At 44.5% G+C, this 14974-nt stretch overlaps 1 protein-coding gene across 6 annotated transcripts in view; it reads right to left on the bottom strand.

The window, feature by feature from the left end:
* The window catches only part of LOC125740582 (chromodomain Y-like protein), a 106179-nt gene that overhangs the window by 76481 nt on the left and 14724 nt on the right, over positions 1 to 14974 (bottom strand). For 4 of the 6 annotated variants that reach the window (XR_007397662.1, XR_007397666.1, XR_007397665.1 and 1 more), the window contains exon 18: positions 1223 to 14112. Coding sequence is in view for 1 of the 6 variants with exons in the window: in XM_049011914.1 (XP_048867871.1) it covers positions 1223 to 1246 (24 nt within the window). In the remaining 5 variants the exon portion in view is untranslated. Of the gene's footprint in view, positions 1 to 1222; positions 14113 to 14974 lie in introns of those variants that run through there. The other 2 variants (XR_007397664.1, XM_049011914.1) reach the window with 2 other exon arrangements.

The following is a 14974-nucleotide window of genomic DNA, read 5'->3' as shown; positions in this document are numbered from 1 at the left end:
ACCTTTTATTAAAACAGATAAAAAAACTGAAAACACCAATACTAAAACACTTTATGGATCATTGCCGAAGTTTCACCAAATTTAATCAAGCAGTTTTGATGTTTGAAAGGCGGACAGGCAACACAAAATTCACTCCGTGTAACATAAATCATATAGCAGACTTTAAAAAGACCGCAAGGCACAAGAGTAAACAGTCCCACTGCTACTGTAATTTTTTACTTTGAATGGAAAAAGGAAACGAACAACAAAAAACCTTTCCACTGCTACAAAAAAAGGAGCCACTCGTTTACTAGACATCGTTAACAAAGGTACCCCTTACGATCATTCTGGATCTGTGTGTGGAAACCGGCTGCAATTTACCAATCATGGTCACTACGCATGCAAGTGTCTTAAATTACACTAACGAACTTTGCCCGTATGCTTTCAATCAATCTCTCTCTGATAGGCTCAGTTTAAACGAATACAAGCAACACACTGAAAAGTAAAATGTAAATACAAGACTGGAACTAAACTCAAATTGTACCGTAAGCCAATTTCAAGCAAACTGCCCCTTTCTTCACAAATAATCGGGCTTATAGGTAACCTACTGAAGCAGCCATGCATATTTTCGGTACGTCACATATCGCCATCAGCAAACTAAACCGCTCACACGGATGATAACCATCGGATCAAACATAAATATCCATACATAACCCCAACAGAGGGCGAGTTCATCACAGGGGATTGCAAAAGATCCGCGATTAACACCTGTCAGCCCCTAACCTCATTTAGGATATTCAGATGGCTCATCAGTCTTTCCACTAAAGCCACCCTGACCCATTTACCCGAATTACATGACAAGTAGATCACAGTCAGTTTAGTCCCTTTGTTTCCTCGGCGACCCAAGGGGGCAGCTGATGCACGTATTTCATAGTCACACAATTTTTAAAAAGCATATATCCTAAATAACAGCGAGATAGCGCGGCTGCGGCTCCCAACCCGCCGGCCAGCTGGTTACTCTGGCTCCGTTTCCTCGCAGAGCTACTTTGCACTATCTAGCTAACTAAACTAACTAACTATTTAGTTAGGAAGCATTTCCGCAACCCCACGCAGCCCTTGGGACGGATGTTTGGAAAAGCACGCTTAAGTGAACAAAAGACAAAAGGATGGCTCAAAAAGCAGGCAAACAAATCAAAATGAAGCGAAAGAAACATTGCTGCCAGTAGTTGTTCAGCTCCGGTACCTCGTACAGATCTTCCGAGGCCATTCCGCCTTGATACTTTGGGATGTTTGACGTGACCGAAGACACTTTTTCTTCTCCCAGTCGCCGTACTCCTAATGGTCGGTTTCCTTACTTTCTTCACGCTCTTCACCTCCGCGGCCAGCCCAATCAGCCAGTTATACTAGGGCGACAGTCCTGCGCCGGGTTTGGTCTGGGCAGCTAACCGCCGTGGGCGCCCCGCGTCCACCCCGTTCTGCCGCTGGAGCTCCGGCTCCGCTTCTCCGAACCACTGTGACCGCGCACGGAGGCGGCGGCGGCCGCGCGCTGAACCCGGCCAAGCTCCTCAGCCCTGCAGCACAGGGAGTCCTAATCGAGCTCAGATAAGCGAGGGACGCCACATGCTCCCGAGCTGTGCTCCTGCCGCGCGGCGCCGTTTAGTGACAAGTTTATAAAAACGGGACAGGGTGCGGGGCGAAAGGAGGGGATCGGCAGCGCGTGCGGGTCCCTCCCGGCAGACTGGGCTCGGCGTCACGTGACCGGCATGTGTTCCCGGCTGCGGGGGTGCTCGGCTGAGCGCAGGGAGCCTTTGTGCCAGACCAGCAGCTCTCAAAAGTCACTTTCTCGAATATAAGGAGGGAAACTCGGAAAATAAACCCTTTCAAATCGCGAGCATTTAATTATTATTTAGAATTGCGATCGAGCAACTCGCTTAATTAACTGGTTGAACGTATTTTTGACACTTTAGCCTGTTTTTCAGGCTGTTCTTTTTTGGTGAGAAACAAATATTAAATCGTTAATCTGCTGCAAATTTGTTAGGTTGTCGTACCTATATTATCTTGGACGCGAAATATGTTTTAGCTATAATGTACCTGTAAAACTGATGTTATACACGCATTTATCAGAAATGCATTCCTCTTTGAACTGCTTATCCAGGTGATGGCTTACATGTATTGGGGACTGGGGGTGTAAATTGGAATGACCAGAAGAAACCCACACCCAGAGCAGGGGTGGGATTAAACCCCAGAAGAGTACAGCCACTTCGTCATCCCCTTATATTAAACATAAGTGATAATAATAATGAATACGTCAGTGGCTCTGTTCATGTCTCTGACTCATTTATGCACTTGACGTGAAGGTTACCTGCTCTAATCCTAGTAGTGGCCTGGTACTTTGGATAGGATTCTTAACCCTGCCCTTAGCTGTATAAATGGCCAGAAAGTGTAAGTTATTGCTGGCAAATCAACTAAAACAGTTCCAGGTTTACTGCCTGCGCTTCACCCCTGAGCTCATTAGCGCCATATGGGGGCAGGATTGTTACCCACATGCACTAGCGGACCCTAATGAACACACTCTGTCCCACTTCTGTATTCTGACCCTGAAGTCCCTCAGTCTGGCAAAACCAACCCACTAGCAGCCTAATTTCCCCAAGTATTCCGAAACGTACATGTTCCCCATCCCAAATCTGAATGTCAGTTTAAGGGGTTCAGTGAGGGTACACAAAATACTGGACTAAGCTTGCAGGTATTAATCTGTCTATGCAACTGCTTTTCCACTACGGGTTCACACGTATGACAGGTAACATTCATTAGAATATTATAAGCCCATCCTAATGAGATTTTGCAAGCCACAGATCATAATAGAATGATGATGATGTTCCAAGCTGTAGCAATGGGGCAGCCTGCTGACTTACACTGCTAGAAAAACAACATGGACGTCTAGTTTTTGCATTGTTTCATTCTGTTTTTCATAAAGGCTTATCCAGGATCAGGCTGTGGGGGTCTGACATCTTCGACAGGAAGTGCAGGGCACAGGGCTGTGGATGCCATGGATGGGATGCCAGTCCATCGCAGAGCACACACACACACACACACACACACACACACATACACTATGACTAATTTAAAATTCTAGAGCAATTTATTTTATACTGCTGCAGCAGGTGCCTGCAGTACCTGAAGGAAACCCATGCAGATAGACATACAAGCAGGAACATGCATTGCGGTTTGAAACCTGGAGACAGTGCCTGTTACACATTGCATGGCGGGGGGTGTGGGCAATACTGATGTCATGCTTCTGTCACACACATAATTAACAGCGGTCCCAAAGTACAACCTATGGAACGGAGACCTGTCCTTAAATGTTTCAGATAGGTACCTTGCAGAAAATCCAGAACCGCCTTCAAGGTATTGTGTGTCACGCCCAGCTCGTACGATCCTCGTGTGCGCCACGCCCCCCTGATTATCCACGTGTGCTTCCCCGATCGTACCCAGCTGTGTCTAGTTATTTTGCTCCGTCTTGTGTATTTCAGTCCGCGGCTTGCCGTGGTTCCTGGTCTGTCATTGATGTTAGTCTGCGTCAGATGTTTCCTGCACCCCGGTGCCCAAATAAATCCCCGTTTTCCCGTCTTTTGCCGGCCCGCCTGCTTTCTGCCTGCCTGCGCTTTACCCGCGCTCACCGATCGTGACATTTTATTCATTTGATTCTTTTTTAACACCTAAGGACAACGTTTAAGGTATATAGCAGTGTGTATGTTTCCAATGCACATAATATGTATATGTGTAATAATACACTAGTATTATACAAAAGATGCAAAATATATAGAGTATACTGTGTAACATATAAAATAGTGTATAAAATATTTTTTCTTGTCTTTGTTTTTATGAGTGGGGAATTGGATGACTCTGGGCAGGAGGAAATCAGCTGACAAACCCTGCATTCAGATGTGGATAATAGAATAGAATGCCTTGTCGTCATACAAATACAAATGTAATGATACCCAGTGTTTGCAACTCCCATCTTGCTCTCCAATCAGAAACACACAGAGACATTTTACAGGTGAGGGTGAGGTTTGGTCTCTGAATGCTGGGTTAACTGTTTTTCTGGTGCATTTGCAGAATCTTGGGAGAATTATCATACCACCAACGGACCCCTGAGCATAGCCCTTTAACCCCAGCAGGACCTTCTCCCTCACCCCTCGTAATCCTACCATCTATGTTGTTCTGGACAAAACGTTCCGCTACATAAACGCCATCACAGCAGGGGACATCACGGACAGGACGTCTTGGAGTGCGTGCTCTGACCGCCTGTGCTTTGAACACAGTGACAGCTGAGCACGTGTGAACAGCTAACACAATGGTAGATCATTCTCTGATCCCCCGGAGCTCAAGCTGCAAACACAGCCAGCAGAATTTGCAGAAATCTGAATTCAGTACTCCATTATGGCAAAGGGGAGTCATTGATGTTCTTCCTGTTTAATTTGAAAAAATGTGCTTCCTTTCAGGGACAACAGAATCGGATCCAGTCGGACTCGAAGACGGATAAACATCTATCATTTTATAAATCTCTCATCAATGTTGCTTAGTTGTTTACTGCCCTCCGCCCCCCACACCGAGGCAAATATACCCCCCCAGTCCATCCAGCTGGTACCCCTCTGCTCCTGCCCACTGGGAGGCCAGTGCCTCCATCATGGCTGATGATGAACCATCCTGGTGCCCGAGCCTGGAGGGAGCAGGCTGGGGGCAGGGAGGTGCCAGAGGGTCAGAGGTGCCATCTTAAGTGCTGCAACAGATGACGACACTGGCTAAACGCCGATCAGCTGCCTGTGTTCTGAATACACAAAACAGTAAAGTGGTAGGCGAGTTAACTATATAAATACTTTTATGCACTAGTGCACCATGCAGGTTACATTATACCCTACGAACCAATTACTCAAAGCCCAAATGGATAACCTTTAATCTTTGCTTTTAACTATTTGTGTTGCAAAATAACCAATAACAAATGCTCTTTCAATTTTTAACTGAGTTAACTGGAGTAAGTGAAGAAGTGCAGTGCATCAGAAATAATGTCATCGGGAGACCAGCAGGTGGCGACACTGCCAGACTAGATGCTGCTGGTGGTGGTGGTGGGGGTCATCTAGGCTGTAGGCCCACTGTATTTAGTTGTGTATCAGAAGTATCTTTTGTTATTCTTTGTCACAAATGAATTTGGAGTCCTCACTAAGTGTGCCTGAATGCAATAACAAACATTGCAACCAGAAGAATTCTATTTCCTAAAAGTATTTTTTAGGGAACTGGTTAATAGCCTTTCCAGTGTACTCCTGGCAGTTATTGGTAGTTTTTAATGCCCACAGGGTCAATGTGTTGTCCTCTTACAGCTGGTCCACCACAATTTCTGTGTTTTTTTTCCCTGTATGAAGCACAAGTAGAGAAAGTATATTAAAAGCAGATGGAACAACTACAACTTGCAAAAGGAATGGAACCGAGCTCGTTTCCAGGGACACCAGTGTCTGGCTGGGCCTCCATTTGCATTTAATAAGATTCTCCGTGTCCCGTTAGTGCTGTTCTTGTACACCGTGTTCAGGCCTGACATCATATTCCTCAGTTCGCCGTTATGGCTAGCCTGCGGTAAAAATTACCGCATGGGATCTTGGGATCTCTGAGCACAGGTTGGAGGAGGGCAGAGATAAACGCAAGGGTACCGACGCGGAGTGTTTAGAGGACAGCTGGCATGAATCAAAGTGAAAGCTACTCCATTCTCTACTGTCCCTGAGGAAGGAGATGGTATTAACACTGACAAAGCAACTCCTGTCTGGAGGAAAACTCCAGGCTGAAAATGTTTCTGAGTTTACATTCCTGGGCGAAAAATATGGGCCAAACCCGAATTGCATAACGTTACACTATAGGCCACTTTTTTCCCCAGACTGCATTTACTTATTAACCGAGTAGATTTAATAATTTTCCCAACTTATTTGCACGTGTAAAAACAGCATTATCTTACACCGCAAAAAAAATGGCCTTTCGAATGTAAGATTTTTCAGTTTTGTGCAAAAGGCACAAAACTAGCAAAATTATCTGCCAGTGCAGTAAGAAAATTGCACTTGGTAAGATTCCCTAAAATAAGACAATACGCCTAAATGCAAGCAAATTAATCTTATTCGTAAGGTGTGTTGTTAGTCAGTTTATTTATGAGGTTAGAATATAGAGTACTTGCTTAGATTTTCTATTTGCAGTGTAGCTACAGGAAACAGCAGATTCCCCATGCAGAATAGAAAACACCAGTTAGATACAGCTCTGCAGATGATAAAATGAGGAGTCTGGCGGGCAGGTCCACTGCGTCTCACCTCCAGGATCAGGTCCACTGCGTCCCACCCTCAGCACTTTGGGCTTTGCACATGTTCTCCAAGTTTTCATGGGATTCCTCCATGTACTCTGGCTTCTTCCCTCAGTCAAAAAAGAAGTGGGCAGGTGATCCGGTATCCCAAAACTGCCTGCAGTGTGAGTATGCAGTGAGACTCCAGGCTAACTCTGCAAACCCTGCACTGGAACGGGGGAAATTACTATATTGCTGCTTTTGTTGTATTTCAGGGGACGCCGAATAATAATCAGTGTAGCAGAGCAGTTAACCGGGAAAAATAGGTTATAATGCAAAGCGGGAACATTATTGCTGTATTTGACATCTGTGCAACATTTGCTCACATAAAACATCAGAACAGCACCTCCTGGTCAGAGAACGGGGCGATAGGTGCTGCACAAAAACACACTACCTAACCCTTATTTCACTATTTCCGGATTTATATTTTTATCATTATTATATTTGTGTCCTGGAATGGCCTTGAAACCAAACCAGAAATCTTAAGCCTCATGGCAGATGTACGAATGAGGGTGTAGATGTGAACATTGAGATTCGTCACCCAGACATCAAGACCTTGAAAGATAAATACCGCTTAGATGTAAATGGGCAGCCCTTTTCTACACTCAGGGGCTGTAATTGTAATTGTTGTACGATTACAACGTACCTGTCATCAAAACTGGCACGTTTGCTAATTAACTGCAAACAATTTGAAGCAGATAATTGGCCAATAGACAAAAAAGTAGATTTCCATCCTTACATTTTCCAAGCCACTTATCCTACTGGGTTGTGGGGGGTCCAGAGCCTATCCGGAAAGCAATGGACACGAGGCAGGGAACAACCCAGGATGGGGGGCCAGCCCATCGCAGGGCACACTCACACACCATTCACTCACACATGCACACCTACGGGCAATTTAGCAACTCCAATTAGCCTCAGCATGTTTTTGGACTGTGGGGGGAAACCAGAGTACCCGGAGGAAACCCCACGACGACATGGGGAGAACATGCAAACTCCACACACATGTGACCCAGATGGAGACTTGAACCCGGGTTCCAGAGGCATGAGGCAACAGTGCTATCCACTGCACCACCATGCCGCCCCAAGTAGATTTCAACTTAGACAATAAATGCTTTTTAGACAATAAAACACATTTTAAACAGGAAAATTGTTTATGGAAATTCTGAAAAAGGAATAGTTTTAACAAATTCTTCTTAAAATATAAAAATTGAATAACCTTTTTAAAAAGGTTTAAAACTTGTTTTAAAAAGTAGTGAATTTCAGTAAAAACACCCATTTAAAATTATGCCTGTGTCTCATGATTTAATAATGGATGTACAAAAAAACCAAGACCTGGTTATGGATTGGGAGCCTGGATCCTGGCCCAGGAAACACATAGCAGAAGGCAGGGGAACACCCTGGATAGGATGCCAAGTCCACTTGGAACACAAATAACGATCATTCTAAATTAAATTGATTATGACCAATACACAAGCTCAAAGACAATTTTTTGAATGCACCTTGAAATGTAGGTTAATGTGATTGAAAAAAGTGGATGAGAGTGGTTAAAGGCATTACTGAGATTGACATCAATCGGATCAGTTGTACTTTGGGACTGTTACCACTTGATGGTAGTAAAACGCAGTGCAGCCGCGCAAGCTGTTATTGACTGACATAGCAACAACACCGTTTCTATAGAAATCTGTAAGAAATCCATCCATCCGTTTTCCAAACTGCTTATCCTACTGGGTCGCAGGGGGTCCGGAGCCTATCCCGGAAGCAATGGGCATGAGGCAGGGAACAACCCAGGATGGGGGGCTAGCCCATCGCAGGGCACGCTCACAAACCATTCACTCTCACACGCACACCTATGGGCAATTTAGCAACTCCCATCAGCCTCAGCATGTTTTTGGACTGTGGGGGGAAACCGGAGTACCCGGAGGAAACCCCACGACGACATGGGGAGAACATGCAAACTCCACACACATGTAACCCAGGTGAAGACTCGAACCCGGGTCCCAGAGGTGTGAGGCAACAGTGCTAACCACTGCACCACCATGCCGCCCCTCTGTAAGAAATCGGTGGATCAATTCAGTATACATCAAGGTCAAAATTAAACGAGAAAATGAAGTCCATCTTCCTCTCAGGAGGTAAGCCACTTGAACAGGAGCCCTTCAAGTACTCTTTGCTCCAATAGCAGAACATTGGGGAGCTCCATAAGTGGGCAAAATCCATGAATGGGTGTGAAAAAATTCATGCTCACTATGAACACAGCAGAGGTGCTTGGAGAATGAAGCACTGTAGTGATACACCTGACTCCTGTAGACGATGTGAACAGAGAGCTGAATTTTGTGACCTATTTACCTCGCATTTACATTTGTTTAGTTTTCAGTAGTATGGAGGAAAAATTATAAATCAACCTATCCCATGACTCTAGTTTAGCCATTTAGAATAAAACAACTCCGGACCTCTCAGTTGGTGAGCAAAGTTATCTCCTTTATTCAAGCAATCCAGCAAAGTGCTTCAGTCACACTCTGGCACCAGGTACCAAGTACCCGAGCACTAGTGATGGGAATTCCGGCTCTTTTAAGAGAGCCGGCTCTTAAAAGTGGCTCTTCAGATTGTTTTGGTGCTTAAATGAATTTATCACCAAAAATAATGTAAAATTATTAGTGAAATGAATTACTATGGTTGGAAATCATGTGCAATTATTTTAGCCAATTCCTCATCAATTGTTTTCTGTTTTACTGGAGTCATAGCTTTTTGCACAAACGGTCTCATAGAGCTCTAGGTTGTAGGTCTAGGTGGTTGTGGTGCTGTACTGGATGACGGTGTAGACATTGACAAACTGCAGTAGACAAACTGTCTCTTTCATTAGTAGCAGGTTCACTTGCTTGTCTTTTTTCTTCCCACTGCACTGATGGATGCACAGTTCTCAGGTGCCAATGCAGGTTATTTGTAGAGCCTGTTCGATGAGATTTTAACGTTGCACGCTCTACACTCTGCCTTTGTGTATTATCAATGTAATTGAAATGTATCCAAATTTTACTCCGTTTCCTGCAGTCATTCATTTTGTCGCGTGCGTCTCCTTCCCTCCTGTTTCTCTGTCTGTGCCTGCGATTGCTGTATTTGTCTATGGGTGCGTTTGACTTCACGCAGCCGTTTGCAGCACTGGCTTAAAGCAATACATCATGGTTAGATTTTTTTGTCCGACTTCAGCCGGCGCTGGAAAACGTCACCATGTACAAAAACCTCACGAGAGCAAGACGACTTAAGACTTAAAGCCCAAGTCGAACGCACCCTGTAGCACCGCCCCTCCCCGTCCTGCTCAGAGCAGACATGCATCGTGTGGTTAACCAATCTGTGCGGGTGGAAAAAAAAAATTAAAAAAGAAAAAAAGCGATTGAGTCCGGCTCACAGGCGGGAGCCGGCTCCGATCGTTCACTTCAGTCGGCTCCGAGAGCCGTTTCGATCACGACCGATACATCACTACCGAGCACCCAGAACACCAACAAACCGAGCTCAAACGTATAACAAACACGATTCTCCTGCTCTACTGGTTCCCCTTGGTAGCAAGGGAAAATCCACCCATTTTGCGCAATTTCCCAAAACATGTCTCAACCACTAGACTACTACTTGATATATGGATACAGATTTACTGTAAATACATGGTTAACATATGATTAATGTGATAACTACTTATACATTTACACATTGCGTAGACTTATTGCGACTACTTTATAACTACATCTCTCTGTGCACCTGTTGAGACAAGGACACACAGTATACCAAACATCTCTCTTTGCCTAAGGGCTAAGACATAACACACCCAATATGCCTCCCCTCCCAGGCCTACTGATGTCCAATTTTCTTTCCACAGTAGCTTTTGTCCAAAGTTATGTATCTGTTAGACAGATAGAACATCATGAGCAGGCAGCTGTCAAAGAGTCAACTTTAGTATAAGATTGGTGTTTCTACATAGTAATTTCCTACAGGATGGAGGGAAAAAATGTTTTTGTAGTATGTAAAGCAGATAATCTTGTTAGGTCATTTAATCATATATATATCTTGTGTGTGCCCTGTCCAGTCCCACCATATGTGTATCTTACAGTTCAGCATCTGACAACTTTATGTTTCTTATGTGTAACTGGTCTGGTGCTTGTTGAGTGCCTGATGTACTCCTTTTCAGTGCTACTAATAAAGAGAGTGTTCTCCCCAGCAAGTGAGTGTCCGTGTCTCTCTCTGCTCCTGCGATGCCTTGGTCCACCTGACGTCACAATATGACCCCATAATTTGTGCTTCGGGTCTGAAGATTCACTAAAGAAGCCTGATCTGCAAGGCTGAAGGGCTACAATCTTGTTGAACTGTGAGTGTGTTGTCATGGGTGCCAGTGTTCCGAAATGCGAGCAACTGGACTGTGACAGACACACGTGAGAAAACGTGAAACTGCCATACACATAGAAGGGCTGCGATTCAAATAGCCAACCCTGAGGTTCTGATATTACCCACCAGTGCCACCGAAAGTCAGTATAGAATAAAAATGGCTGCATAAAATGATTTTATTACAAAAAGAGCATTTGAGATATTTTAAAAGATTATGTTGACGGTTTGGTGTCTTTTTGAATCCCAAATCATGCATCATGCAATGCATCTTAATGTACTGCCACTGGGCCATCACACTTGGATACTTTCATTCATTCATTCATTCATTTATTATCTCTTTGCTTCGCAAACCCTTTTGTCGCAAGTGATGTACAAATGAAGCATTCAGTGCATCCCAAGCACTGAAGTCATGAAGAAATCAGCTTCGGTATAAAATGTTGCTAGGCTAAGCTTCTAGTGAACAACTACAAACAAGTGCATGTTAACATTACAGAACTGGAGTTAAGCAAAACATTATAAAACGATCCAGGAATCTGACAACTATTCACAGCATGAGGATCGGGTTCTGAATAAACAAGGGCAAGTTAACACTGGAGCAATAATTATGAAAAATATTGCAATAAATTCCGCATCGACCTAGTGCAATTGGTCTCACTCTGAGGGTGTGGATACTCCAGCTTGTGATCTGGAGACTGCACTGTGTTGTGTGTACAGTATGAGGCGTGTGGGAGTGCAGAAGGCAGAGACTTGATGCAGCTGCTGTCTCCGAAGTCCCTTTAAATTGCACACAACGGTAACAAATTTCCATGTGCTCTGGTCAAATCAAAAAACAGATTTAAGGAGTAAGATAATCATCAGGTCGAACGAAAACCCGGATTTTGTGCAACTATCACATTAAAAGACTAAAGCAAAAAAAAATGAATGTGCTACATTAGCAGTAACTTAGCAAAATAATGCACTAAACATCATCCTGTGGTAAAGTCTTTTTGCTATATTTATCGATATTAAGATGCATCTTATCTCAGCTCAAACAGCGCAGTTACAGATGTTACAGATCTGAGGATGAATTGAATAGTATTGTCTAAGTGCTGTTTTAATGCAAGATTAATGCAATTTGTTTAGATGGTTAAGCATTCTGGGCAACAAAAAGTCTCCTGTACACCGTCAGCTGACCGGTTGTAGTAAATGTGTCCCTCAGTACATTTGGACCAGTGGCTGAGTTTCAGACAACTACAGATATCGGCGCTGACATCTGATTCTTCCAACGTCCGCCACTCAATCAGTGCTTTCACATTCTCTGAAATGCTATGGAGAGTGAGACGTATATGATTAAGGTTCACCTCTGTCTTCTCATCACTTAGTCTATGGAGGATGTCATCCAGCGACTTTCGCTCTTGCACGAACGCCGGTGACACATCATCTTGGGAAGGATCCAGTCTGTCCGAATACACCAGAGCTTCGGCCAAGACCTGAATCCTCCTGACATTGTTCTCATGCACCCAGCCTAACTGCGTCGCACGGGTGACATTTTCACTGCACGTCTGTACCTTCCGGTTGATTCGGACCTTCAGGTTTACCGGCAGATGAGCTGTGTTCAGGGTTATATCAGCCAGTTGGGATAGAAGTATAACCTGTCTGTGAATATTGTGAACTCCACTTAATTCTAAGTGATCTTCTAACCTGGGGAGGAGAAGGGAAAAAAACTGGCAATTTATCCCCTGCTTTATCCTCCTTGTCACAGAGTCTTTAATGTACTCTGAATACATCTTGGCTGCCCTACTCTTCAACAACTCGATGTCAGACAGCAGAAGTTTGACCGCGGCGCCGTATCGCACGGTCCTGAGGACAGGTATGTGGCATTTGGGGCAAATCTTAAACTTGATTCTGTTCCCTTCCCGAGACTCCATCCAAGAGTCGAAACCAGTCACTTCGAAAATATGCCTGCAGTCTGACAGCTGTACAAAGCGAGATTCTGGGTCAGCTTCTTTCCCAAAGAAGAGCTCTTGCACGTACCCGGCATGACAGATCCGGCACTTATCCGGGCACGGTTCACCGCACATTCCAATGCATTGATGCTGGCAGGGCAGCTGATTCAAGCAAGGCATCTGGCAGGGGGGTCTGTCACAGGGCTCGTGGCACAGCCGAGTGCAGCGCTGATGCCTACATTGCCAGGGGCAGGGCTGGGTACAAGGCTGACAAGCCTCGCTGCACACCCTTGAGCACTTCTGATGCACGCATTTGTTTTGACAAGGCTGCACACAGGGAACGCAGCTCGCCCCGCACTTCTCCTTGCAACAGTGTGAGCAGATCAGCTGAACTTCACACTGAGCGACACACGGAATATGCGTGGCTCCATTGTTGCACTGGAAACATTTCCCAGTGCACATGTGGCCACAGTCCAACTGAGAATTACATTTTTCCAAACACTGGATTTTCCCCTGTTTGCGGTCAACCTCCTGCTTTACGTGGCATGGCAAGACTCTTTGATGACCACAGTCAAGCTCTACAGTGACATCCTGGGAACAAAGGGATGTGCAAGTTTCCCCACATTTGCGGATACAGGCATGGCCACACTGTATGGTCTTTCTGCATGGAACAGTACAGACAAACTCCTCTGGATCAACTGAGCAATGAACAAGCTGCTCATGATTACATTTGGGAATTATCTTAGCGACAAGCACCTTGCATTTCCCACAAATGACTGAGCACACCTTCGGACACTTGTGTTCGAACTGACATAGTGTCTTGGTGCAGGGCTTCATGCATTTATACTGCTTGTGGTCATCAACCGGGTGGCAGAGCCTGGGGCAAACATGGCCACAGTCGAGCCGATGCTCACAGGGCACGGAGCATCCCCCTAGGGGAACGTTTAAGAAGTCTGCTTCCTCAGACACGGCAGTGATGGTGCCGGGATGGTTCTCGCAGCGCAGGTTCAACGCTTCGCCAATCTCCTCGTGACTCCTGAGCTCCTTTATGATCTTGCCCCACAGTGGGACGGCAGAAAGCATCGACATGTTTCCGATGCAGAACAGGCCCTTTTTCGCCCTCGACAGAGCAACGCAGACGCGGTTCGGTATACTCAGGAAACCCACCTTTCCTTCCTTATTGCTTCTAACCAAGGACAGTATTATTATATCATTCTCCTCTCCCTGGTATCCATCTACAACAGACAGTTTAACATCACCAAATTTTTTCTTATCCATAATCTTTTTCAGGCAAAAGAGCTGACCGGTGTATGTGGTAAGAACTGTAATCTGGGAAGGTTTATACCCCTGACAGATAAAGTAATAGCAGAGGGCCTTGACAAAGGTGGCCTCGTGCTTGTTCTGGTGACTTCGGCCTTCAGAGATGTTCTCTTCCAAGTGCTCATGTTCCACAAAGAAGACATTTGAAGTGACACCCTGAAACAACAGCGAAATGGTTTCATTACTGAACTTATATTTCAAATGATTTGAAATTGAGGTGTTTTGGGTGCCTTGCTGTTAATTCATATTCCTTTAATTTGCTTCCCTTTATTGACGCCTCAGATCATTTAAAAATGTTCCTGTGACAAGTGTTGGCGATAACTAAATGAATAGATTGAAATATTTAGCTTCCAAAGACTTAAATACCGCATAACTGTGTATTTGGAAAAAAATCTGAGAAATTTCCTGCACACTGGATCTATATTGCGGCATGAAAAATCTTTTAAACATCAGATTTTGCAATGATGAGGAATTAATTAGGCTCAGACCGCATCCTGGTACTTGATATCTGACAAGGAAGTCAGATGTAAATATAAGTCAATATTTTTCTGACTTTTGATACTTTCAGTTGTATTTCACAGGATAAAGGACACTATTCTTTTTAAAATTCTGCAAATTAGTACATCTCACTGATTGTAGTATGTTTTGCACCAGCAGACCTGGGCCCATATTCACAAAGCATTCTATCTTACCACTAGCAGTACTAATAAATCGCACTAAAAGTTTTGAACTAAGATTTTTTTCGAACACCAATTCACAAAATGGCTGTAAGCAACTTTTAGTTAGGAAAAGAGACGACTCGTAAGCTAAGACTCCATCGCTCTGTCTGGCGTCAGTTCTCATGCTTGCCTGCAATAACCACGGGGACTGGTTGATGAGAGGCCAGTATGTGCTGGTGAAAATGTACATGCAACATCCCATAAACACAAATATAGTGGAAACCGCTTATAGTGATCATGGTTATAGTGACCAACCACTTATACGGATCAAAAATCTTGGGACAGAATCACTCCTGTAC

The sequence above is a fragment of the Brienomyrus brachyistius genome, chromosome 4 (genome assembly GCF_023856365.1).
Source record: "Brienomyrus brachyistius isolate T26 chromosome 4, BBRACH_0.4, whole genome shotgun sequence".
Lineage (NCBI taxonomy): Eukaryota > Metazoa > Chordata > Actinopteri > Osteoglossiformes > Mormyridae > Brienomyrus > Brienomyrus brachyistius.
This window is presented reverse-complemented; position numbering and strand designations above follow the sequence as displayed.